At 41.1% G+C, this 26,059-nt stretch overlaps 12 protein-coding genes across 12 annotated transcripts; 7 read left to right on the top strand and 5 right to left on the bottom strand.

Annotated features, from left to right (window-relative positions):
• Positions 1–181: 181 nt before the first annotated feature.
• RKM1 (protein-lysine N-methyltransferase) lies at positions 182–1,903 on the top strand (the record flags this gene model as incomplete). Its single annotated transcript, XM_018132878.1, has 1 exon — positions 182–1,903. The coding sequence occupies one exon, from the start codon at positions 182–184 to the stop codon at positions 1,901–1,903; it is 1,722 nt and encodes a 573-aa protein (XP_017988367.1).
• Positions 1,904–2,054: 151 nt separating this feature from the next.
• TYW1 (putative tRNA 4-demethylwyosine synthase) lies at positions 2,055–4,343 on the top strand (the record flags this gene model as incomplete). The annotated part of the gene is made up of 1 exon (XM_018132877.1): positions 2,055–4,343. The coding sequence occupies one exon, from the start codon at positions 2,055–2,057 to the stop codon at positions 4,341–4,343; it is 2,289 nt and encodes a 762-aa protein (XP_017988366.1).
• Positions 4,344–4,663: 320 nt separating this feature from the next.
• Positions 4,664–6,175, top strand: ALG2 (GDP-Man:Man(1)GlcNAc(2)-PP-dolichol alpha-1,3-mannosyltransferase; the record flags this gene model as incomplete). The annotated part of the gene is made up of 1 exon (XM_018132876.1): positions 4,664–6,175. The coding sequence occupies one exon, from the start codon at positions 4,664–4,666 to the stop codon at positions 6,173–6,175; it is 1,512 nt and encodes a 503-aa protein (XP_017988365.1).
• Positions 6,176–6,268: 93 nt separating this feature from the next.
• SGF73 (deubiquitination module subunit SGF73) lies at positions 6,269–7,897 on the bottom strand (the record flags this gene model as incomplete). Its single annotated transcript, XM_018132875.1, has 1 exon — positions 6,269–7,897. The coding sequence occupies one exon, from the start codon at positions 7,895–7,897 to the stop codon at positions 6,269–6,271; it is 1,629 nt and encodes a 542-aa protein (XP_017988364.1).
• Positions 7,898–8,418: 521 nt separating this feature from the next.
• On the bottom strand, positions 8,419–9,381 carry PGC1 (phosphatidylglycerol phospholipase; the record flags this gene model as incomplete). The annotated part of the gene is made up of 1 exon (XM_018132874.1): positions 8,419–9,381. The coding sequence occupies one exon, from the start codon at positions 9,379–9,381 to the stop codon at positions 8,419–8,421; it is 963 nt and encodes a 320-aa protein (XP_017988363.1).
• Positions 9,382–10,435: 1,054 nt separating this feature from the next.
• Positions 10,436–15,223, top strand: AW171_hschr53316 (HER087Cp; the record flags this gene model as incomplete). The annotated part of the gene is made up of 1 exon (XM_018132873.1): positions 10,436–15,223. The coding sequence occupies one exon, from the start codon at positions 10,436–10,438 to the stop codon at positions 15,221–15,223; it is 4,788 nt and encodes a 1,595-aa protein (XP_017988362.1).
• Positions 15,224–16,502: 1,279 nt separating this feature from the next.
• Positions 16,503–18,185, top strand: HRR25 (serine/threonine protein kinase HRR25; the record flags this gene model as incomplete). The annotated part of the gene is made up of 1 exon (XM_018132872.1): positions 16,503–18,185. The coding sequence occupies one exon, from the start codon at positions 16,503–16,505 to the stop codon at positions 18,183–18,185; it is 1,683 nt and encodes a 560-aa protein (XP_017988361.1).
• A 997-nt stretch (positions 18,186–19,182) lies between these two features.
• Positions 19,183–20,238, top strand: TPK2 (cAMP-dependent protein kinase catalytic subunit TPK2; the record flags this gene model as incomplete). Its single annotated transcript, XM_018132871.1, has 1 exon — positions 19,183–20,238. One exon carries the CDS (start codon positions 19,183–19,185, stop codon positions 20,236–20,238), a length of 1,056 nt encoding a protein of 351 aa, XP_017988360.1.
• A 663-nt stretch (positions 20,239–20,901) lies between these two features.
• MNP1 (mitochondrial 54S ribosomal protein bL12m) lies at positions 20,902–21,399 on the bottom strand (the record flags this gene model as incomplete). The annotated part of the gene is made up of 1 exon (XM_018132870.1): positions 20,902–21,399. One exon carries the CDS (start codon positions 21,397–21,399, stop codon positions 20,902–20,904), a length of 498 nt encoding a protein of 165 aa, XP_017988359.1.
• A 237-nt stretch (positions 21,400–21,636) lies between these two features.
• RPB9 (DNA-directed RNA polymerase II core subunit RPB9) lies at positions 21,637–22,005 on the top strand (the record flags this gene model as incomplete). Its single annotated transcript, XM_018132869.1, has 1 exon — positions 21,637–22,005. The coding sequence occupies one exon, from the start codon at positions 21,637–21,639 to the stop codon at positions 22,003–22,005; it is 369 nt and encodes a 122-aa protein (XP_017988358.1).
• Positions 22,006–22,270: 265 nt separating this feature from the next.
• Positions 22,271–24,073, bottom strand: AFT1 (DNA-binding transcription factor AFT1; the record flags this gene model as incomplete). The annotated part of the gene is made up of 1 exon (XM_018132868.1): positions 22,271–24,073. One exon carries the CDS (start codon positions 24,071–24,073, stop codon positions 22,271–22,273), a length of 1,803 nt encoding a protein of 600 aa, XP_017988357.1.
• A 564-nt stretch (positions 24,074–24,637) lies between these two features.
• AW171_hschr53310 (HER081Wp) lies at positions 24,638–25,687 on the bottom strand (the record flags this gene model as incomplete). The annotated part of the gene is made up of 1 exon (XM_018132867.1): positions 24,638–25,687. One exon carries the CDS (start codon positions 25,685–25,687, stop codon positions 24,638–24,640), a length of 1,050 nt encoding a protein of 349 aa, XP_017988356.1.
• Positions 25,688–26,059: the final 372 nt, after the last annotated feature.

Raw genomic sequence — 26,059 nt, 5'->3', positions numbered from 1 at the left:
GTAGTTCATATGAAGATTAAATAGGACCAAACAATCCACTTTAGAGCGGCCATAGCAATGGCTTATAGCTGTGTTTATTTGGTATCTTTAAAATGCTTATTATCGGAACTACAGAAGAAGAAAAAATTCCGTGTCTGCGATGAGACTCCAGTTAGTTAACTGTGTTCAACAAAGTAAAAACATGACTGAAGTGAAATTGAATAAGTTGCTAGAGTGGGGTAAAGTTAACGGAGTGGAATTACCCAATGTCGAATTTCAGTATACTTCAGATAAAGGTATTGTTGCAGTTGCTTCATCACTGTTGGTAGATGCCAAGTTTTCCCTGCCAAAAAGCCTAATAATATCCAATAGTCTAGCACGGAAGCATTTTAATAAGGATGTGGATTTAAACTCATGGCTTAAATTACTTCTTTGCAAACTAAAATATCACGACGAGGTTGTCGTGGTTGATGGGGAAGAATTGCGCTCAAAGTTTGGATTTTATTTGAATTGTCTGCCTGACGAGGTAAATTCTCCATTGCAATGGAATGTAAGTGAATTGGAGCTATTAAATGGTACAAATTTAGGGAGTGCCACTGAGGAAAAGTTTTACGATATAGTTGATGAATGGCGCAGAATTCATGTTGAATTAGGCATGTTCGAGGATGAGATACGGTGTAACGAAGAGGTCCGTCGCGCATACTTGGAGCGCTCCGCCCAAGAAGCCGTGCCCTGGTATTCATTCCGGGCATTTCTATGGGCGCATTTGATTCTAACATCCAGAGCTTTCCCTGAAAAGTTGCTGGACCCTACCTGTGATGATTCTAATGTCGTGTTGCTTCCTATCTTGGACCTTTTAAACCATGACTACCACTCTAAAATAGAGTGGTCTGGTGCAGGAGGGAATTTCCAGTTTAAAAAGCTGGAGCCAGTTGAGGCTGGACAAGAAGTGCTGAACAACTACGGCGGAAAGAGCAATGAAGAGTTGTTGCTCAGTTACGGTTTTGTTATCGAGGACAATTTGTTTGATTGTGTTGCACTTAAATTACGGCCTCCATTGCCTATGGTACAGCAAATGCTGGAAGCAGGTCTTAACTTGCCAAGATTAGATGACTACACAACCTATGCTTTTGAAGCAGCCAAGCCTCTAAACAAAAAACAGCTCGAAGACTATAACAATGGCATTCTATTTTTGGTCAACAAAGGAAATCCACAAGCACTCAAGGATCTTTTGCATGTGTTTGCATTCCAAGAAGCCAAGAATAATGAAGACTCTATGTCGCTAAGGTGCATCTTGCAGAGTATGCAGACTCTGCAAGATCTGTTAAAGCAACGGGTTGAACGCATTGCAGCTAATACAATAACTTATGAACTTCCGCAAGTTAATCCATATAGAGCGAAATGTGCCGCAATATATCGTAAAAACCAAATTAATATACTCAAGCATTCAATAAAAGTCATAAAAGACTGGGAAAGACCCCTACAGCTCGAGAACAAAGTAAATCTAGTCACTTTCAGCACTATAGCTAAGTATGACAGCCAATTCCTAAACGACGATTTGGCTACCTACTTTCAATCAGATATTGAATTTGAGAGCTATGACGATATATTAATGCTCTGGATACTAATCCGCTCAAGTGAAGACATTTCTCAGGCACATAAAAGGCTCAGATGGGTTCTTGAGGACTATATAAATTTCATTGTCTCTCCTACTACCTTAGGACCAGGCGAGATCGATGAAAAGAGACAAACTACCATAGACAAAAAGTACGCTCTATGGTTCCCATCAGGAAGCAAAGCAATATCGAAGGCTCACCTGTATAAAGCTATAGACTTCCTTGATCATTCCTCTTACTTCAGAACTTCTAAGGAAGAAACTGTTATAGTTAAAGGCGGATGTAGATCTTTTTTTCCATCTAGCTAATAGATGGGGGGAATTTTATATGTAGAAATTTTTCACCACTCTTCTCCACATAGTTTAAAAGATTAAAGTTGGGTCTATTAGAAACAATATTGACTGATACTCACTTTATAGACTTTAAAGTACGTTAATAAAGCCTTAATAACCCTTTGTAATGTATGATGAGTGGCTAAAGTTGTCTAGGTTGCCTAACCGCGTTGTTGTAGTTGGTGTCGCAGCTACTTACTTCTTCAATGGTGGTAGATTAAGTATTGCTGTCGCGTTTGTATTAATTTACATGATGGCTCATAGGGAGATGATGAAGGCAGGTATAGACGAGGTAACCAAGGTTAAAACTACGGGCGAAAAAAGCTCGTGCTGTTCTGGAAAATCTGGCGGCTGTGGTTCTACCAATGCTGTAGATGGTTCGAAGAAAAAGACTAAAGGATGTTGTGGAGGTGCTTGTAAGTCTAAAGGTGGAAAATCGGTTGAAATTAAAAAGAATAACGTGGATGAAAGCTCTTATCCAATTGCTATTGACTTTACCAATGCATTTAAGGCTCCTGGGGGTGGATCCGCTAAGGTGAAAAAAGTTCCGAAACTTATATCTGGTCAAAAGAGTGTGAAGAAGGCTGACGGATTAGTTAAACAGGCCTTGACTATTTCTAAGGAAAAACTTTTAGCTTCGCAGGTTTATGTTTTCTACAGTTCGCTACAAGGTATGGCATCAAGGTCTGCCCGCCGTGTCGTTGAGATCTTAAAAAAGCTTGAAAAGCTTGAAAAAGAACCTTTATTGATGAATTTGGATGAGATTGATGACCTGAATAGCTACTTTGTGGATGTGCCCGATGAAGCTGCTCTATATATTTTTGTTGTGCCCTCTTACGACAGTGACTCGCCCTTGGATTACTTCTTGGAAACGATGCAGGAGAACTTCAATGACTTCAGGATCGATAAATACCCACTATCGAAACTTGTTGGGTATACGGTTTTGGGTGTTGGAGATTCTGAATCTTGGCCGGAGAAATTTTGCTACCAAGCAAAAGATGTCGATGAATGGATAGCGAAATTAGGTGGTAGAAGAATATATCCTCTTGGAAGGGTGTGTGTGAAGTTTGGAGGTGATCCAAAGGTAGAAGAATGGGCAGAACTTTTAGCAGAGACGCTAAAAGATGATGAGCCTATATTGTATGAGTATGATGAAAGTGTTGATGATAAAGAAAACCAGGATATTGATGCTGCAGATGACTCCCTGGTTGATCTCGAAGATATCGGTGGCTCCGGTGATGTAAAGCAGTCTTCAGAGTTAAAGAAAATGGTGGCTAAAGATGGACCAACCTACAAGAACTTGGTAAAGCAGGGATACGCTATTGTAGGTTCGCATTCTGGTGTTAAAATCTGTAGATGGACGAAAAGCGATTTGCGAGGCAGGGGTTCGTGTTACAAGCACTCTCTGTTCAATATTGTTTCCAGTAGGTGCATGGAGCTCACTACCTCTTTAGCATGTTCTTCTAAGTGCGTGTTCTGTTGGAGACACGGCACCAATCCTGTGGCTAAGAATTGGAGATGGGAAGTTGATGAACCAGATTATATATTAGAAAACGCTCTTCAGGCTCATTATTCGAAAATAAAACAGATGAGAGGTGTGCCTAACGTTGTGGCAGAAAGATTTGCGCTGGCCTTTAAAGTTGCCCACTGTGCTTTGTCTTTGGTTGGTGAGCCTATCATGTATCCGTATATCAACAGATTCGTAAAACTGTTGCATGAAAAGCATATTTCAAGTTTCCTGGTATGCAATGCCCAGCATCCCGAACAGTTAGAAAATTTGGGTAAGGTCACTCAGTTATATATCTCAATTGATGCTCCAACTAAACAAGAGCTAAAGAAAATCGATCGGCCACTATTCAGTGACTTTTGGGAGAGAATGCTACGATGCTTGGAAATTCTGCGCACCACACAGTCGCATCAAAGGACGGTTTTCAGGCTGACGCTATTAAAAGGTTTTAACATGGCAGATGCAAGCGCTTATGTGGATCTAGTCATGAAAGCTCGCCCATGCTTCATTGAGGTTAAGGGTGCAACGTTTTGTGGTTCTTCCGACGGCAACGGTAACCCATTAACCATGCAAAATATCCCATTCAATGAAGAATGTGTAAAATTTGTGAAATGCTTAACCTCGGAGCTCCAAAAGCGCTACTTGAACTATGACGTAGCAGCGGAACATGCTCATTCAAACACCATATTAATTGCTGACACGAAATTCAAGAAAGAAGATGGTTGGTATACTCACATTGACTTTGAAAGATTCTTCGAGTTACTAAAATCCGGAGAGCCATTTACAAACACGGACTACATGGCCAAAACTCCAGAATGGGCTTTGTTTGGAAATGGTGGTTTTGCGCCAGGTAATGTTAGGTTCTACAGAAAGAAAAAGAACGCCAATAAGGAAGTCACCGTAGCATAATTCACACAATTAATGTGTTGCAATTAAGTATACAATACCTTCCTTAAGTCATATACTTTAGTTATGATCGTTAGGTTTGGTCGGTAAGTAAAATATCTAAATTAAGCCGTCATTGGTAATTAATAGATCAAAAGTTTCAGTTACAATATAATCAGATTCCTGAAAGCAAGTGATGTCTACGATAATAGACTTAACGATAAACTTGAGTTTTACTTGAAAACTTTATCGTAGTTGTCATAGTAGAAGATTTTTTTATAGTTTACGTACTTAGATTCCAAATCCGAACAAGACTATTAACACATCACGACATCGAGTTTAAGATGGCTCGTAAGGTAAAAGACAATTTGAACATTGCTTTCATACATCCAGACCTAGGCATTGGAGGGGCCGAACGTCTAGTTGTTGATGCTGCTTTAGGACTTCAAGAGTGTGGCCATGACGTAACAATTTATACAAGCCATTGTGATAAAGAGCATTGTTTTGACGAAATCAAGAAAGAGCAAGTGAAAGTTGTTGTGGCGGGCGACTTCCTTCCAACTCAGTTATTTGGTAGATTTTTTATTCTATTTGCAACTCTGAGGCAGCTAGTATTGGTCTTGAAGCTAGCGTTTACAGGTGTTATTAACAAACATGATATATTTATCGTTGATCAGCTGTCAACATGTGTTCCATTTCTACATATTCTATCCAAGGCTAGGATCTTGTTCTACTGTCATTTTCCAGATCAGTTATTAGCGACTAGGACAAGTTTGTTGAAGAAGTTGTACCGATTACCTTTCGATTTAATTGAACAAGTTTCTATGAGCTTCAGTGATTTTGTTGTTGTCAACTCGCAATTCACTAGATCAATATTCTTTAAGGTGTTAAATATGGTTAAAATTAATCCAAATGTGGTTTACCCCTGTGTAAGTATGGAACAAACGTCTGTATTACCAGAGGATGAGAAATTGTTAAGTAAGATAATTGGTCCTAATAGTAGGTACTATTTGAGTATAAACCGTTTTGAAAGGAAGAAGAATATTGAATTAGCAATTGAATCGTTCCATTATTCTAATCAAGGGAAAGATAAAAGAAGTAAGTTGTTGGTTTGTGGTGGTTATGACAAAAGAGTTACTGAGAATGTGGAGTATTTAGAGGAACTTCAAACAGTCGTTAAAAAGTTGGGTATGAAGTACTCAACTATATCATATCCTCAATACTCTAAAACCCCTGAAGATTTTAACCTCCCTACTGATCTCACAGAGAGTAAAGTATTGTTTATAACATCAGTATCGGGATCATTAAAAGATCTACTATTACAAAACACTGAAATGTTACTTTATACACCTTCATTTGAACATTTTGGAATAGTTCCTTTGGAAGCCATGAAACATGGAAAACCCGTGCTTGCCGTTAATAATGGAGGACCACTAGAGACAGTGATATCTGTAAAACAAGATTCTGCAAATCTCAAAACGGCTACTGGTTGGTTAAGGCCTCCGGAATCTGCTAAGTGGGCAGCTGCCATTGATGAATCAGTTGAATTTAACATTAAAAATCCTAGCTTTTTTAAGGAGAATAACCCTCAGCATGTTTATGAGAAGTTTTCTAGGGACGCTATGGTTGAGTCTTTCCTGGTTAATATCGAAAAGATGCTGCTAAATGAAAGAAGAATCAGTCTTCTTGCAGTGTTAACGACAATCGCATTAAACTTCCTCATCCATAAATCTATTTTGTACATATTCCCGCTATCGTCTACTGTATTCCTGTTGATTGCGACGCTCTTCATCGCTAGTGGCCATTACGTGCCCGGTGTTTACTGGATCTTTGCATCTTCTTTACCGTATGCGTAGTTCTTGAAGTTGTGAGATAATATAAAAGGAAACAACAGAAGGCGATACTGATAAGTAAAATGTATGCTTTAATTTTATATTTAGAATTAAAACCTAACTAATTCCGCCCTCTAACCCGTTGATTAAACCGATGTTTACTCTACCTTGGCCGTTTACATTTACTGAAGAGCCGATACTACCACTATCTATGTTTCCAGTAGTACCATTTATTGGACTACCTTGCATAAGTCTTGAAGCATTATCTAGCTGTACGCTAGCATCTTCTAATTTCTTCCTTTGTTGCAGTCTTTGCTGTTGTTGCATTAAGAACTGCTGCCCTTGTATGTCCTTAGGTGTCATAGTTTTTTCATGCTGGTTCTGTGACCCACTGCTAAGATCAAAGCGCATGTGCGGCGGCACAGAACTATGATCCGTAAGGGATCCCATCGTAGGTGATTTCTGACCAAGTAGCCGCTGTTGTTGAGATGAGAAGGCTTGCTCTTGCTGTGAACGAGAGTGCGGTTGCACTTTTGAGGGTTGTTGAATTGATGCTTGAGATATTTGAGAGTTTTGTATCATCTGTGAAGGTACTTGTTGTCCGGGGGTAACTTGTTGAGGCTGATGTTGTTTCAGTCTACTTTGCTGCATTGCTTGGAACTGTTGACTCGAATTCTGCATTGATGTCTGGTTGATTAACTGTGGAACACGAATGCGGAAGGTGTAGTCAGTAGTTCTGTCAATGTCTATACATCCCACCCTCGAATGTATTGCGCCATATCCTGGGGTACTGTAGCCAGGACGCACTGAGAAAGATGAAGCCAACATTTCTCTCATCCTGAAGTATTTGGTTCTTGTTTGAGCAGATGTTAAGACGTTTGATTCCAATGGCAAAGGAAACGATCGCGAAACTCCATTCAATACTTGGGTTGTTTCCTCTTCCGGTGATATTATAGGTGTATTCTGTTCCACTTCTTTTTCCTGCTGCTTTTGTTTCTGGATATGCTGCTGCTGTGGGTTGGAGTTTTGAACCTTCGTGCGTGTGCCTTTGCCAGGGTTTTTTATATGATTCTTCTTTTGATATTCAGCAAGGAGTACATCAAACGGCTTAGTTCGACCTTGAACAGCTCGTTTGGATCCCATGGAATGGGACTTACAGGTTAAGGATCTCCCACAAACTCCACGGTCAGGCAATTCCACTCCGCATTGTTTATCTAGATCTACTAAATGTGGTTCAGTCGGATTTCTTTGTTTTACTTTCCTCTGCTTCTTGACTCCCGCAATAGCAGATTTGCGTTGCTTCTTCGATGGGCTTAACTCCAGATCAATAGAATTACTTCGCTTCATCTTCTTGACTTTAACGGGAGACATTTCACGAGAAGTACTTTTCGAGTTTGTCGTTCCTTTGCCTGCACCCTTTTCCTTACCCACACAGTAATTATGTAGGTGGTCAATTAAGGCAGCGTACGAAATAGGCCTTCCGCAATCGTTACAAGTCCTATATTCTATTGGTGAGCTCGAAATTTGAATGTTATTCGATAAATATTGAGATTTTAAGTCCCTAACTAAACGTTTGTTCGGATTGTGACTTTTATGACCAGAATTGTCGTCAGTAATAGAAACTTCAATAGAATTGTTCTTCACTATCGGTATAAGTTCTTTCCAGCCGTTATTGGTGGTACTATCCAAATCTGCTAACTGAATATGGCTTTTTAGTCGCTTAATATTAGTATGGATATCAATCATAATACAGATGGAGTTCACGTGCAATAGTGAAAAAGGTAAAAAGACGTAGGGTACTAAAGATGGCAGTGATCCGGTAAGGAAGCAGAAACAAATATCTTTCAGATTTATATCAAGTAGCAGAACTGACCGTCAATATAAGTTTATGAAAGCAGAGAGAACTTGTTTATGCATGTAATACAATGATCGTTTCAGGAGGCGGTCGCCGTAGAAAAAAGGCAAATCAAATACACAGAATAGGTCTCTGGGCCAACAATCGAACTGAAAGTCCTATATTAAAGTTACCTTCCGACACAGCTTCAGCTTCTGGTAATGCTCTTCCTTCCGCGTTTTATTAACTCGTAGTCGTGTATTTTGTGTCCGTTATTATAAGAGTCGACAATTTAAGTCTCTAGGACATGCCGTGTAATATGACGTTATATAGGATTATAAGTAAAATATATGATTGTAAGAGCAGTGAATGTATAAAAACTATCTTCGTATGTCGCCACATGGTATCATAAGTTTTATGGCCCCCGTAGTCTTTAAATAAAGTGTACTCTCCTTAAGAAGGCCATAAATAAGGAAGCTATCGAGTAACTGCGGAGTACTTTATAGTTAGCCCAGGGTGAAAAAACTAGACGAACGACGAGTTTGTAGATAGTAAGGTAGCAATAGAAGCGTATTCCCTCTTTGGATTTTGCAGGTGGAGCAGAAAATGGGACAGGATTTGCTGTCCATTTTTTCACGGATTCCCGCATGTTGACTGGGTTGTCAGTAACAATTCCATCCACTGGTAGAGCTGAAACGTACTTAACATCAATATCTTTATTAACTGTCCAGAGGAATAGCTTCAAGTTATTTTCTTTTAGGATAGGCAGCCATTTTTCTTGGAAAGTATCGGACCAAGTACCGACAAAGTGTAGACTAATTCCGTATAGCTTATAAACAGGCTCATTTAACTTCTTGGAGTAATCAATAAACTCCTGAATCGACTTCATAGAAATCCCAATGCTCAACACTCGAAAGCTCTTAAAAGCCCCCGTGACAACACCGAACTCATACCAACTGACGTCCCATAACCCAAAAATGATCCGCTTCCGCCAGTACTCGATATCATTCACAACCGCCATCATGTCAGAAATTGCTTTCGCAATAATCACCTTACTATTCGTGGGCTTGATGTCTATCATCAAGGTCACGTTATCATGCTTAGTCAACCATTCCAACGAGTCCTTTAAGCTCGGCATGGTTATGTCCACGTTACCTTTAATATGAAGGGCCTTCAAAGAAGACCAATTGCTTTGGCTAATCACATGCCCTTCATTATACATTCGAGCCGTGTCCATATCATGGCTGATGACAACCACACCGTCTGCTGTTAACTGGATATCGGTTTCGATTATGTCAACTTTAGCTTCATACGCTCTATCATAGGCTTGTAAAGTATTTTCGGGACAATATGGGTCTGCCTTATACGCCCTATGGCCAACTATTTTTACAGCCATACTAATGATATTAACCTAATATAACTAACTTTTTAATATTTCTATCTATAACAGTTTCTGTTCTGCATGAGTATATAATATTGTTTGCAACAATTATTGAAAATTTGCAATTCTCCAGTTACTAAAAAGCAAGTACGAAAAAAGTCTGGTTTTTGAAGTGTAGAGGGATTAAGGTTTATACCCGGGAGTAATTCATGGCGTTTATTAAATTTCAGGCTTAAAAACCTCCTTACTGGAACAAAAAGGGATTTTCGAAGATATTCGTACAACGTAACAACACACCAAAAACGAGCGGCATACTGTGTTTCCGGCTCGAATCCGCCTCGAGGAAGTGGTAAATCGGGTTGCGTTTAATTATTAAATCCGTATAATTAGGGAGCATAACTGTGCAATAACTCGAAGTTTTGAAATATTTTGCTCATTGCTAAGGAAACTGTAAATTTTATAAAGGTTGAATTACGTAAATTAGTCACTCTCTGACTTTTTCTGGGAGAATCGTTCTTTGCGGGTCAGTTTTCTACTCCGAGATAATCTGCAGTACAAATGCAACAATCTGCAACAATCTGCAATGATCAACAGACGAACAAAAGAATTAGGCAACTGTTGGTCCCAAAGGAGAAAAAGAAATAGGCTCTTATTGTCTTAGATGACAGAAGTCAAGTTAAAGCAATAGGACTAGCTTGGAGAACAATACTTTTAGAAAATGGGCCCTGAATTAGGGGTGCCTTAATTGTTATTTTTGTCTCCTATAACCATTCTAGATTACGTACAAGCTCTTTCGTAATACTGACATGGCATACCCAGCACAGAAAGACTGCAGTCGGTTGAAGATTGACTACTTTCGGTCAAAAGTAGACGAAGATTATCAAACCTAATGTTAGTCAATAATCGTGTGCACAAGGATTTAATGATTAGGGTATCTTAAAAAGTATTCATTAGTTTATAAATAAAGTAAAATCAGCCAAAAAAGCCCTTAGATCTTTAAACAACCACTGTCAAGACTCCAGAAGCGTAAAAGAGGCCAATTTCAGAAACTAGGTTTAGAAGAGCCAAAATGAGGTCTATTCTTCTTTTATTGTCGTTATGGATCGCATCCGTTGCGTCGCAGCAAATGCAATTCTTACCCGGATGTGAACCTAGCGGCACAGCGACAGGAAGTCAAGGTTTTGACATTAGATTTTATGATTATCCGTTTACTTCATATGATAATAACCGGAATCGAGGAGTTCCAGATAGAGTTACATATCTTACCCCAGAATACCTCAATGGGGGATATGCAAATAACCAGGAGTTGGGTTCCGCTAGCGGAGTCACGAACTTGACCTTTATAAATCAATTTGAACTGGGTCGTGGACGTGAGATGGTTGAAGGTAATTTGCCGCCTAACTATAATTTTCCAAGAACTTTCTATATATCGAACTTTGCTTACTTAGCAACAGGTTATTTCAGAGCTCCAGAGACCGGAGTGTACACTTTTACTCTTGATTATGTTGATGACTATGCTGTTGTGTCTTTAGGTGGAGATGCTGCCTTTGGTTGTTGTCAAGAAGGCGCGGCTAATAACCCCACGGAATTTCAAATTAACGCGTTGTGGGCAAGAGATCAGCCCGAAGGTATTGCAAGTACAACAGCATTTTTGAGAGCAGGGGCATACTATCCTATAAGATTATTTTATGTTAATACGAATAACTGGGCTGGAATTAGATTTACTTATACTGATCCTAATGGTATCAGACATGAAGTTTTTGAAGATGCTATTTATCAATTCCCAGACCAGCCAGAGCCATGCTCCGAAGAAATCGCAACCACCACATCTCCATATGATGGTTCAGTCACTACGACTGCATATACGACTTTGTCCACTTATACTAATTCATTTAACATCATAACTACTGGACAGGTAGTGGTAGTTAACACACCTTATCCTCAAGCTACACAGACGACTACAACCGGCTGGACCGGTTCATTCACTACAACCACTTCGACTGCTGTTGCAACAGTAACAGGTACTGATGGTGTTGAAACGATTGAGACAACCTTCTACGTTGTTACTCCTACGGCAGAGGTATCTACTACAGTGACTAGTCCCTGGGACAGTAGTTTCACTTCCACCACATCTACGGATGTGGGAACTGTGACTGGTACCGACGGCATAGAAACTGTTGAGACTACATACTATGTCGCTACCCCTACTGCAGCAATATCTACTACGGTGACTAGTCCCTGGGGCAGTAGTTTCACATCCACCACATCTACGGATGTGGGAACTGTGACTGGTACCGATGGCATAGAAACTGTTGAGACTACCTACTATGTCGCTACCCCTACTGCAGAAGCAACTACTACAGTGACTAGTCCCTGGGACAGTAGTTTCACCTCAACCACCTCAACTGGTGTTGCCACTGTGACTGGTACTGATGGTATCGAGACTGTTGAGACTACATACTTCGTTGCGACACCAACAGCTGCTTTAGAGACCACAGTTACTAGCCCATGGGACAGCAGCTTCACCTCGACTACGTCTACTGGTGTTGCCACAGTAACCGGTACTGATGGTATTGAGACTGTTGAGACTACATACTTCGTTGCGACACCAACAGCTGCTTTAGAGACCACAGTTACTAGCCCATGGGACAGCAGCTTCACCTCGACTACGTCTACTGGTGTTGCCACAGTAACCGGTACTGATGGTATTGAGACTGTTGAGACTACATACTTCGTTGCGACACCAACAGCTGCTTTAGAGACCACAGTTACTAGTCCATGGGACAGCAGCTTCACCTCAACAACGTCTACTGGCGTGGGTACTGTGACTGGAACCGACGGTGTTGAGACTGTCGAGACAACTTACTTCGTTGCTACTCCAACCGGTGTTCTAGAGACCACAGTTACCAGTCCATGGGACAGCAGCTTCACCTCGACTACGTCTACTGGCGTGGGTACTATAACTGGTACCGACGGTGTTGAGACTGTCGAGACAACGTACTTCGTTGCTACTCCAACCGGTGTTCTAGAGACCACAGTTACCAGTCCATGGGACAGCAGCTTCACATCCACCACATCTACTGGCGTGGGTACTGTGACTGGAACCGACGGTGTTGAGACTGTCGAGACTACATACTTCGTTGCTACTCCAACCGGTGTTCTAGAGACCACAGTTACCAGTCCATGGGACAGCAGCTTCACATCCACTACATCTACTGGCGTGGGTACTGTGACTGGAACCGACGGTGTTGAGACTGTCGAGACTACATACTTCGTTGCTACTCCAACCGGTGTTCTAGAGACTACTGTTACCAGTCCATGGGACAGTAGTTTCACATCCACCACATCTACTGGCGTGGGTACTATAACTGGTACCGACGGTGTTGAGACTGTCGAGACAACGTACTTCGTTGCTACTCCAACCGGTGTTCTAGAGACTACTGTTACCAGTCCATGGGACAGCAGCTTCACATCCACTACATCTACTGGCGTGGGTACTGTGACTGGAACCGACGGTGTTGAGACTGTCGAGACTACATACTTCGTTGCTACTCCAACCGGTGTTCTAGAGACTACTGTTACCAGTCCATGGGACAGCAGCTTCACATCCACCACATCTACTGGCGTGGGTACTGTGACTGGAACCGACGGTGTTGAGACTGTCGAGACTACATACTTCGTTGCTACTCCAACCGGTGTTCTAGAGACTACTGTTACCAGTCCATGGGACAGTAGTTTCACATCCACTACATCTACTGGCGTGGGTACTGTGACTGGAACCGACGGTGTTGAGACTGTCGAGACAACTTACTTCGTTGCTACTCCAACCGGTGTTTTCGAGACTGCAGTCACCAATCCTTGGACTGGAAGCTTTACTACAACTACTTTGACTGAAGTAGGTACTATGACTGGTGAGGATGGTGTTGAGACTGTAGGAACCACATACTTCGTTGCTACTCCAACCGGTGTTTTCGAGACTACTGTCACCAGTCCATGGGACAGCAGTTTCACATCCACCACCTCCACTGGTGTAGGTACTATAACTGGTGCAGATGGTGTTGAGACTGTCGAGACAACTTACTTCGTTGCTACTCCAACCGGTGTTTTCGAGACTGCAGTCACCAATCCTTGGACTGGAAGCTTTACTACAACTACTTTGACTGAAGTAGGTACTATGACTGGTGAGGATGGTGTTGAGACTGTAGGAACTACTTATTATGTTGTTACACCTACGGGCTCGGTTCCAACTGAAGCAAGTGGCGGTATTCCAGGAGAGCCAGCAACCGTAACTATCACTACACCTTGGACCGGCACATTTGTGACTAGTGAAACGATTGCAAGTACACTAATTGATGAAAATGGTTCTCAGACAGTGGAGGAAGTTGTTGAGATCTTCACTCCTGAAGTTCCAGGAGAACCAGGAGAGCCAGCAACCGTGACCATCACTGCACCTTGGACCGGCGCTTTCGTGACTACTGAAACAACTGAAACGACAATAACTGATGCTAATGGCTCCGAAACTGTGGAGGAGGTTGTTGAGATCTTCACTCCTGAAGTTCCTGAAGTTCCAGGAGAGCCAGCAGAGCCAGCAACCGTGACCATCACTACACCTTGGACTGGCGCATTTGTGACCACTGAAACCATTGAAACCACAGTAACTGATGCTAATGGCTCCGAAACTGTGGAGGAGGTTGTTGAGATATTCACTCCTGAAGTTCCAGGAGAACCAGGAGAGCCAGCAACCGTGACCATCACTGCACCTTGGACCGGCACATTTGTGATCACCGAAACAACTGAAACGACAATAACTGATGCTAATGGCTCCGAAACTGTGGAGGAGGTTGTTGAGATCTTCACTCCTGAAGTTCCTGAAGTTCCAGGAGAGCCAGCAGAGCCAGCAACCGTGACCATCACTACACCTTGGACTGGCGCATTTGTGACCACTGAAACCATTGAAACCACAGTAACTGATGCTAATGGCTCCGAAACTGTGGAGGAGGTTGTTGAGATATTCACTCCTGAAGTTCCAGGAGAACCAGGAGAGCCAGCAACCGTGACCATCACTACACCTTGGACTGGTGCATTTGTGACCACTGAAACCATTGAAACCACAGTAACTGATGAAAATGGTTCAGAAACAGTAGAGGATATTGTTGAAATTCTAACACCTGCAGTTTCAATTCCACCTGAAGCTACTGGCGGTGTTCCACCTGAAGCTACTGGCGATGTTCCACCACCACCTGAAGCTACTGGCGGTGTTCCACCACCACCTGAAGCTACTGGCGGTGTTCCACCACCACCTGAAGCTACTGGCGGTGTTCCACCTGAAGCTACTGGTGGTGTTCCACCAAGTGGCGGCTCCCCTCCATGTGACTCACAACCAGAAGGTTCACCAGCAGACGGTGCTCCGCCATGCGTCGCTCCTCCACCAAGCGGCGGTGCTCCACCAAGCGGAGGTGCTCCACCAAGCGGAGGTGCTCCACCAAGCGGCGGTGCTCCACCAAGCGGCGGTGCTCCACCAAGCGGAGGTGCTCCACCAAGACAACCTGGCGGAGGTGCTCCACCAAGCGGAGGTGCTCCACCAAGACAACCTGGCGGCGGTGCTCCACCAAGCGGAGGTGCTCCACCAAGACAACCTGGCGGCGGTGCTCCACCAAGCGGAGGTGCTCCACCAAGACAACCTGGCGGCGGTGCTCCACCAAGACAACCTGGCGGAGGTGCTCCTCCTACAGGAACCCCATCTAGCGGTCCTACAATCCCCGCTCAACCATACGAAGGTTCTGCTATATCAATTATACACTCCAAGAGTGCGCTACGTGCTGTGGTTGTTTTCTTTGTGTCTGCTCTCGTCTTTTAGACAGAACTTTCACCCCGTTGACTTAAAGATTACTGAACTAACATCTTATTATACAATGATTACGATTTTTAAGAAGGTTTTATGAAATGGCGTTGACCATCAAACTAAATTGAGCTATCTGTAATCACCACAAGCCTTAACTCTACGAACGCGATGACTTTCATCGGCGTGAGTAACAAAAAAATTAATTGTTATAGTTCTTTTATTTAAAATGTATTTAAGTTGCATGTACAGTTCAGTATGTTTAGATAATTAATTACGATATATGTTTTATTATAACTATAGCCTTGCAATATCTTCTCCGGAGTTCCTTCCCAAGTTTTCTCAAGCCGATAAAACAAAATTTAGTCACTTGGATTATATAATAATGTACCATTGGACAGGCACCACTAAACAGGAAACACAAAGCAAAAGTTGCAAAAAATCTATTAATATCTTTCAGATCATTTACCGATGATCAATTTTAATTTACACCCAAATGGCAAAAAAGATAACATTTAAATTAGCTCTTCTAAAATGAAGGGTTTTAAATCTCAAAATTAAGTATCTAAATGTCAATGATAAAGTGACTTTAAACTCCCCCATGTTAAAGTCATTCCATCTGAAAAATCATCAAATATATAAACCTTGACCTTGAATTAAACGATAAGTGAGCTCGATAACACACGTAAACTATCCTCTACAAGCACAAAACAAAAATCATATATACGTACGTATCTTCTGCGAATCCTTACCCCAACTGAGGCAGCTGATTTATGTAGAGTTACATCACGTGACAGCGACGCTACCGTCTTTGTCCTAGCAAAAAAGTAATGACTGCCACAAGAATATTATCAAAAAACCAAAATATATCATGTAGAGTTACTCAGATGTTACTTTACACCTTCTATTTTACTCTTAACATTACATATTATAGGTATTGATCATCACCAGACTGTCACTACTACATACTAGTTCTGTCAAACAGCGTTTGTGTGCTATCAGCAGTATCGAGCAGAGCAATACAGCATCTTTAACAGTTTCTTTGTCATACCGTTTACTACTTCTTTTGTTCCCCCAAAATTAAGCTGTAGCTTTTTTTTCTTCGTTACTCCCCAAATTACACAACAAGCGAAACAAGTTTTTAAAAACAGCACAAAAAAATTTTGATAATTTTTATATTGTATCAACAAGGACAACAACTTACCCCCACCTCCCTTCTCTCCCCTCCCCTCCCCTTCTACCCCCAGCGTTAAACTAATTAGTGATCTAACAAAAATAGCAAAGAAGGATTAGAAGCATGGATTTAAGAGTTGGCAGAAAGTTCCGCATTGGTAGGAAGATCGGCTCAGGTTCGTTCGGTGATATTTACCATGGTACCAATTTGATCAGTGGTGAAGAAGTCGCCATTAAGTTAGAACCAATACGTACTAAGCATCCACAGTTGGATTATGAATCTAGGGTTTATAAATACCTAAGTGGTGGCATTGGTATTCCGTTTATTAGGTGGTTCGGACGTGAGGGCGATTATAATGCTATGGTCATAGACTTATTAGGTCCTTCTTTAGAAGACTTGTTTAATTACTGTCATAGAAAGTTTTCGTTGAAGACCGTAATAATGTTGGCACTGCAAATGATATGTCGTATTCAATATATACATGGGCGTTCTTTCATCCACAGGGATATTAAACCTGATAATTTTTTGATGGGTGTCGGGAGACGTGGATCTACAGTTCATGTCATTGATTTTGGTTTATCGAAGAAATTTAGAGACTTTAGAACACATAATCATATTCCATACCGCGAAAATAAGAATTTAACCGGTACAGCTCGGTATGCGAGCGTTAATACTCATTTAGGTATTGAACAGAGTAGAAGAGATGATTTGGAAAGTTTGGGCTATGTGTTAATTTACTTCTGCAAGGGTTCCCTACCATGGCAGGGGCTAAGAGCCACCACTAAGAGGCAAAAATATGATCGTATAATGGAAAAGAAACTATGCATTAGTGTGGAGCAATTGTCTGCGGGTTTACCAATTGAATTTGTCGAATATATGCGCTACTGTAGGAACTTGAGGTTTGATGAGAGACCAGACTACATGTACGTGGCGCGTCTATTTAAGGACTTGTCTATGAAACTTGAATATCACAACGATCATTTGTTTGATTGGACAATGCTACGTTATACGAAGGCTATGATTGACAAACAAACGCAACCCGTTGAGAGTCAACAGCAGACACAACAACAGGGACAGGGACAAGCACAATCCGCACAAGAGCCTGCTAACGGTGAAGCTGATGCGGATTCCAAGAATGCATCTTTCATGAAAGTGAAGAAATTGGCGATGATGAAATTCCCAAGTCATTTTCATTACTGGAAGCCAACCGACACACACCATCCGAACCCAGAAGAGATCAAACACCAAACTGTTCAGAATACACAAATTGTGTCTACGATACCAGATGAAGTATTAAGTGAAATTGATAAGAATATGGAAGCATTAAAGCAAGAAGCTGAACAAGGTAAGGTTAGACCAGGGAACTCGCAAACACAGCAACCAAATGGTGCCGCCGTGACATTGCTAGAACGACAACAAGCGCAAGTTCAAGGCCAGCAAGAACAGCAGTTGCAACAACAACTGCAACAACAACAACAACAGCAACAACGGCAACATCATCAGCAACCACAACAACAACAACAGCAACCTCCACAAGCACAAGCACAAGCACAAGCACAAGCACAAGCACAACAATCTCAACAAGCACAACAAGCACAACAACCTCCTCCACCACAACCTCAACAACCTCAACCCCAACAGCATCTACAGCATCAAGCCCAACATCAGCACCAGCACCAACTATCGCAACCGCCAAATCAACAAGTACAGTCTCAACTGGCCTTACAAAGCCAGGTACAATCGCCTCCAGCCCATCACCCAACAAAACCCGACGGTAATGTAGGTGGTACGGGAATATGGTTATGATAGACACATACGTTGATAAGTAACAAAGAGAATTACTGATTTGATTACTATTCAACCTCTCATACTCACTACTGTTCACATAATGTAATACAGCTTCATTGCTGCATTTGTAACAGGCACTTCATTGGGATCACTGCGAACTCATGGTTCAAAAAAAATCATACTATCTTTTTTTATCTCTACTATTTTTTATTCTTATCATTTATTCTATTATCTTACTCTATATTTAGCGCTTAGGCTTAGCACAGTGCTTAATCACTAAGTGCATGCACTGGAACCATTAGTGCTGCAATTATCCAGCTCTTGGCAAAAGTATATATATATACATAGATCTGTCTCTACTGTTGCAATGCGACCTTCCGTGTAACAGACACGCAATATTCAACACATAACTTATTAATAATACATTCACTACCTATAAGTATACTCCTGAAGAACTTACTTCATGCTGGATTTCTTCACCACATATCGTTATACACGAAAATTGGGGCAAGTACTATTTGCCCCCAATGCCAGCAAACACAGCACGACATCTGCGACAGAGTTGGAGCACGCTTCAAATACAATCAAATAGGCTAACAACCATTCTACCACCACATCCACTATACACAACCACTTATGCCATACTTTCTCATATATTCGCACCACTCATTAAACGTATAAAATGATATCAGTCCTAGCAAAAAATCTATAACAAAAATAGGGATCCTTGAAATCTCAAAATAAGCTTAGTCCTAAAAATTTCCCTTTAAAATGAAAATAAACATGATTCGATTTAAAATATATTCACTCCTGGTTTTTATAAAACCCGGGTTTAAAAATTGACTGATTTTATCATCATATTAAGGCTAACAGTTAATTCACTTTACTATCAATCTTTAGGCCGGTAGGGTTATTTAGAAGGAGTATTGAATGATTTCCTACTTTGTTTATTTTGTTTTATTTACTCCATCCATTAATATAAAAGAATCCACTAATAATTAAAACATAAGGCCTAATGACAGAATTAGTTGAAAGGAAATCCTCCCCAATGGTGCCTCAATTTAATGATACACAATCAAACTCTTTACTGCCTCAAAGATCAATTGTATCAAAGGGAAAGTATAGTCTTAAAGATTTCCAAATAATGCGAACTTTAGGTACTGGTTCATTTGGTCGTGTTCATTTAGTAAGGTCAGTTCATAACGGACGGTACTATGCTATAAAAGTTTTAAAAAAGCACCAGGTTTATCGCATGAAACAAATTGAACATACCAATGACGAGCGTCGTATGCTTAAATTGGTAGAACATCCGTTTTTAATTAGGATGTGGGGAACTTTTCAGGATTCTAAGAATTTATTTATGGTAATGGATTATATTGAGGGGGGAGAACTTTTTTCACTACTAAGGAAGTCGCAAAGATTTCCAAACCCTGTAGCGAAATTCTATGCAGCTGAAGTAACTTTGGCACTGGAATATTTACATGCCCATAATATTATTTACAGGGATTTGAAGCCTGAAAATATTCTGTTAGACAGGAATGGGCATATAAAAATCACGGATTTTGGGTTTGCAAAGGAGGTAGAAACAGTAACATGGACACTTTGTGGAACTCCAGATTATATTGCACCTGAAGTGATTACCACCAAACCCTATAATAAATCGGTAGATTGGTGGTCTTTGGGTATATTAATTTTTGAAATGCTGGCTGGATACACGCCCTTCTACGATGTGACTCCTATAAAGACATATGAAAAGATTTTAGCTGGCAAGGTTATATACCCACCTTTCTTTCATCCTTATGCAGTTGATCTGTTGAGCAAGTTAATAACGAGCGATCTTACGCGAAGGCTAGGAAACCTTCAAAGTGGACCGCAGGATGTCAAGTCACATCCATGGTTCTCTGAAGTTGTATGGGAAAAGTTATTGGCTAGGGATCTTGAGACACCTTACGAACCCCCTATAACTGCAGGAGTAGGTGATTCTTCACTTTTTGATAAATACCCAGAAGAGCAGTTTGAGTATGGCATACAGTGCCCAGATCCATACGAAGCGTACTTTACCGACTTCTAGTGGCAATAACATTTTATTCGGATAGAACAGCAGTCCATTGATACCTTTTACCCACAGAAGCGTGTGTGACATGCTTGCTAATTAAATGCACGTGTAACAGTTGAGTATGTGGAATGACTGACGGTAAAAACCATTCCGATAATGTAGTAATATCGGGAGTTAAAGATCAATAAAATCAACCTTAGTGTATAATTTACATGAATGTGTTCGCGGTGGCTTTTGGAGGTGTGTACTGCACTGCCATAGCTGTGTTTGACACAAAATAGTATAAAAAACGATACCAGAGAATTATGGCAAAGCATTATTTACCGGTTTAACCTCATTCATCACGATACGGTCTAGGATACCCCATATAAGGTTACAGTACATAGAGGAAGGTACGTAATGGACGATTAGCTAGTCCAAGGCTGGCGCCGCCTTATTGGTAATCTCGCATGTTTTACGCAAGCAATAAAATAGAATATCAGATAGAAGCTCTTTCTCCAGCGCTAGGTGATGTAAACATTCATCTGGTGCTCAATTAGTACCTTTTTAAGCACAGTTACATGTCAAACTATTTCGATGTTCGTTGGTTATTTACAGGATGAGTTATACGTACTAGCAGAATATCGATTGGAAACTAAAACGGCAGATACAAACCAATGCAAGTCCTACTTTGTGTCCTCATTCTAACGAAACCTTGGCTCCAAGTCCTTCCAACGTTGTCTTAATCTTTTCTGCTTCCTCCTTAGCAACATTATCCTTCAATACCTTTGGCGCAGCCTCGACAAATCTCTTTGCTTCTACTAACGATAGACCCAAAAGGTTCTTGACTTCTTTGATAATCTTAGGCTTGGACTTTGTGTCAAATCCTTCTAATTTAATATTAAACAGAGTTTTTTCTTCTTTAACTTCTTCTTTAACTTCCTCAACTACAGCCTGAGGAGCAGGAGCCGCACCACCTACAGGGAAGGAAATATCAGCAATATTCAATTGAGATTTCAATTCGTTAATCAAAGAAGAAGTTTCCAATAAGGTTAACTTTGAAATATCTTCCACGATTTTTGAGATCTTGGGATCAACCGCAGCTTTCGTAGCATTTGAATTACAACGAACAACAGGAGATACTACCTTGAAGTTTTTAGCAACGAATACAGATCTTCTACCGACGTGGCGCAACATTTGGAAGAAGTCGAAATATCTGGAAATGAACTCTATAAGGCTGATTTACCTGTAAGTTCTTCAACATTAACTGCTAAAAGTGAAAATTTTCTGCTAACCAAAATCTTGATGGACTAAAACATCGTTTATAGTGATACCAGTAATACTTTCAAGCTTTTATAGTTACTGCTAATTACAGTCAGTTAAATAGATAACCGTCTTAAACACATCAGCTGGCCAAGCGTTCAATAAGCTCAAATGACCACGTTCAGGTTTTGTCGTGACTGTAATAATATGTTGTATCCAAGGGAGGATAAGGAGGAACAGCGTTTATTGTTTGAGTGCAGGACTTGCACTTATGCAGAGGAGGCGGGTACACCACTTGTTTATCGTCATGAGCTAATAACTAATATTGGTGAAACTGCTGGTGTGGTTCAAGATATAGGAAGTGATCCGACCCTTCCGCGGTCTGATCGCGAGTGTCCTAAGTGTCATTCACATGATAATGTGTTTTTTCAATCACAACAAAGAAGAAAAGATACTAGTATGGTTTTATTCTTTGTATGTTTGGGATGTTCTCATATTTTTACGTCTGATCAGAAAAATAAGAGAACAACGTTCTTGTGAATGGTATGGTATTGGTATTGCCTACTGCGATGGCTTCGGACGTCAGCGTCACTAAAATGAGTAGTGCAGATATGAAAAAGAGTGTTCTGTTATCAATATAAATGTAACATGTACATAATAGACAAGTAAAAATAGAATTAGTTTGCATGGAAGCGATCATTTGTCATTTTCGGCCATTAAAGTTGTTGATTGAGTTTAAACGGTGCTGTGAATAGGTTTGACAGAGAAGTCTTCACCAAAATATATTTACTTAGTAGGGCACCCACTACACAAAATCAACCTTATCATCCCAGATGTATCCATCTGGGTTAGAGTGAGATTCATTCTCAAGCGTTTCCGTCGACGTATGCTTACTCTCATCTACTTTTTCGAAAACATCAGATTTTGTAACAGTAGAATTGAAATCACGTCCCATATATCCAGTTAAAGGATCTTGAGAAAGTGTGTTGAAGCTAGCCTTTGTACCCGAAGCCGAGGCTGCTGCGGGACACTGACTATTCAAACTAAAAGCTCCAACAGGTCTGATAAACTTTGCAGAAGAACTATCTCCAGTAGTCGCTAGCGAATAGGTTGGGTCCATTGTTGACGCTCCTGTAGTTGGTGTCGAGATATCAGAAAGATCAAAAAGAAGGGCAGATGAATCAACTTGCATGCTGTCGGCGGATGTACGTGACATTGCTTGATTATGAGGCTTAGTATGCTGCGGTACTACAGAAGAAGAGGATATAGCAGAGCTAGGTTTTTCATGCAATATTTTCTCAAGCATATTCCAATTTTCACTACCTCCAAGGTAAACTGACTTAGGACTGGAACTACCTTCCATTTGATTACTGGATCGGCTCATATCGTGGGTCATCATATCATTATCCGAGAAGGCGTTCTCCTGACTGTCCTTAGTAGGTACAGACTGCTGTTGCTTCAGTTGAGACAGGGGCTTTAAAAATACCTCTGTAAAATCAATTTCAGTGGAATCTTGGAACAAATAATCTGCCATCGAAAATTCCTGTGATCCCGCTTCCTTCAATGAATTAGCTGATCGAGAGCTACCCTTTATATCTATATCCGTATCCGTATTACTTTCCGTTAATTGAGTTTCTTTGTTCAGTTTCGACTTGATAATACCACAATGCAGGCCTGACCGCCTTTGCGTTACCTTTCGACCCATACGTCTATGTATCATCGACGCAATCTTCCTATCAACATCTATCGAAGTGGGTGCGCTTAATATGTTATTGTTGGGCAACACTACGCTAAACGATTCGATTTCTTGTGTCATACCACAATCACAGGGAATCGGCGTCGGTTCAGTAGGTAAGTTGAACTTACTCCTATACTCCAACTCGTCAAACTTCTTGATCGCATCCCAATCCTTATCCTCACGAAGTTTGTTTTTAAACCTCTTATATTCGTCCGAATCTGGATTAAACTTTAAAACATGAGAATGACCATTATTTACAACGACAATACTCCATTTCTTGCGCTTTAAAGAATAAGCAGCTCGTACACGGAATGGACATGTATTGAATGGAGACACTGCTCTTTTCTTCTTCCGACGTTGAATCGCATTTTCAGACGAATCCTGATGTTCTTCCTGCGCCGCAGGAGACATCTGTGCCGTCGAAGAAGCTGACGCTCCAGCATGGCTCGAGGAGTCAGTACCCTTACTCCTCTTAGAAGCTTTGCATTTGAAAACAACCTTGATTTTATCCGAACGCTCTATCACAATCTCAATACCTTGGGGGTAAAATATCTTCTGAAGCCAAGGCTTGATCTCATCCTTCTCTTTGAAGTCAGGGATAGGATCCAAGTGGATTAACTTATTCTGGTTTTGCTGCTGCTTGATCGACTGGATCGCCTGATCACTCAACACATTATTATAACTCGCCTCCATATAATTAATATTCTGATCCACATTACATGCATCCTGTAAAACACCATCCGCATACACGCCAGTCATACTATCATTATTATTTTCTGTTATCTCCGACATCGACGATATCGAAGGAGACTCTATAACTGACCCAAGAAGCGAAAGAAGGTCCCAGTTATCGGGCGGAGAATACTCCATCGCTTTTGAACGCTAACCGATCGACCTAACAATCCGAATTAGTATTAAAGTTAAGACCGATTACACAGAAACTGATCGTTGTAATAATATCCGCTGAAAATTTTTTGACAAGAAAGTAATATTAAGGTAACTTCCGGCTACTTTCTTGCGATTTGGTTAATAGCACTAAATTGTATAATATTGCTTTCACGATCCACCAACAAAAAAAACACTAATCTAATAGTTTTTCGATTTAATCATATTAACCATAAAGCTACTAAAGTAGAGTCTATTTACCTTGACAGTATATTATTTATTATTACCGTTTCATCTACACCGTAATCAGAATCTCTGTACGTAAAAAACTAGACGTGAAACTGTAAAAGCTTTCTGGGTGCAAAGATAAATTAGTTGGTTTAAAAATTTACGAGAGAACGAATATGGAGAAGTGATGAAAAAGGGGTGAAAAGAAATGCGAATGATCACGTGCTAAGATTACATAAGAATTGGTGGAGGAATGCGTGGAAGTATGCGTGGAAGTATGCGTGGAAACAATAAATGCAGGTGGAGATAGTGAATAGAGAATTAATCGATGCAATAACTTGCACAGTAGTCGCCGCGGAGGAGGTAAAGTTGAGTTTTTAGTACAGCCATGTGTTGGACGTCCCTGACGCCAAATCGGGTGGTTATGTCAGTAAAACCTAAGGATGACCAGCTTCCGCAAGAGGTGTACTCGAACAGATGTAGAAGTGTGCTATATTGGTAGTTACCAAGGACGAAGAGCTTGCCCATTGGAGACCATTCTACAACATTGTGGGGTTGGCCGGTGACGACAGAGAGAACATGGTCGCGGACGTCGTAGCAAAGTAAGCGCCTGTTAGTTACTACGAGAACCTGCCTATCGACCGGATCCCAGGAAATGCGTGTGATGTGTTCTAGGTTGCCTAACTGACACACTTCAAGCGTGCGGAATGGCGTGGCGCGAGCTTCCCACCGGAAAAAGTACAGCCTGTGGTCGTCGGCAACACACAAGTATTGCCGATCATGACTCAGGTCTGCGCACGTGACCTCTGTGTTCATTTGTAGGCGGTAGTGTGATACCGAAAAAGCACGGTCACGTCTAAAGTGGTAAATAGTTGCCTCTGCAAGTGCCATAGCCACGATGCCGCCGTTGCAATCGTCCCAAATGCGACAGATGGGATTGTTGGAGAGTTGTATTTCTTCAGAAACATTTCCACTCTCGATATTCGTGCAGACCAGTTTTCCGTGATCCGTGCCATACGCCAACTCGGTGTCTGATAGCATCACAACACAACTTGGCTGCTCCCTGGCAACATCTAGTCCGGCAAGCTGTACAACCCGTGGGAGTGTTGCGCCGTTTCCAATAACACAGCTGTTTCCTATATCATTCCACGCACACCAGTAGCTCCCCATATGAAAACTCCCAGTGCTAACACTATAATTCCTATTTGCAGCACTGGCTGTGCGCCTCAAAGTCCATCTGTCGTTCACAACATTTTCGTCAATAAAAGTGTTTGCATCCTGCTGCCTACTTAAACCCCCCAAATAGTCCGATGTTTGTTTACAGTTCAGTATTAGTTGTTCATCCGTGTAGAGAGTGAGGGGTATTCCCATCTTAGAGTTCTATTCTTGGTTCTATTAGTGATTACAACTATACAGTATTAGTTTCACAACTCAAAATTTTTGCAAGTCTCTGTCAATCGTTGTTCTTATTATAATTTTCCCCGCTTTATAAATTCAAATTACATATTACAGTTCCAGACTTTATTCCGATACGAACGGAGCTTCTAATCCGGGCACCAGACGGTAGAAATATTTAAGGTTCAGAGTTCGCTCTGAACTCTTAGTAGCTCTGCTGACATAAGGACGGATCATTTACCGATCAAGGAGGTGGCGGTACGGAGTTAGGTGTACCGGCGTAGAGCACATGACCAAGCTGCAAGTAGTAAAGAAAATGTGGAGAATTAAATTATGTAATATCCAACG

This window comes from Eremothecium sinecaudum, chromosome V (assembly GCF_001548555.1).
Source record: "Eremothecium sinecaudum strain ATCC 58844 chromosome V, complete sequence".
NCBI lineage: Eukaryota > Fungi > Ascomycota > Saccharomycetes > Saccharomycetales > Saccharomycetaceae > Eremothecium > Eremothecium sinecaudum.
This window is presented reverse-complemented; position numbering and strand designations above follow the sequence as displayed.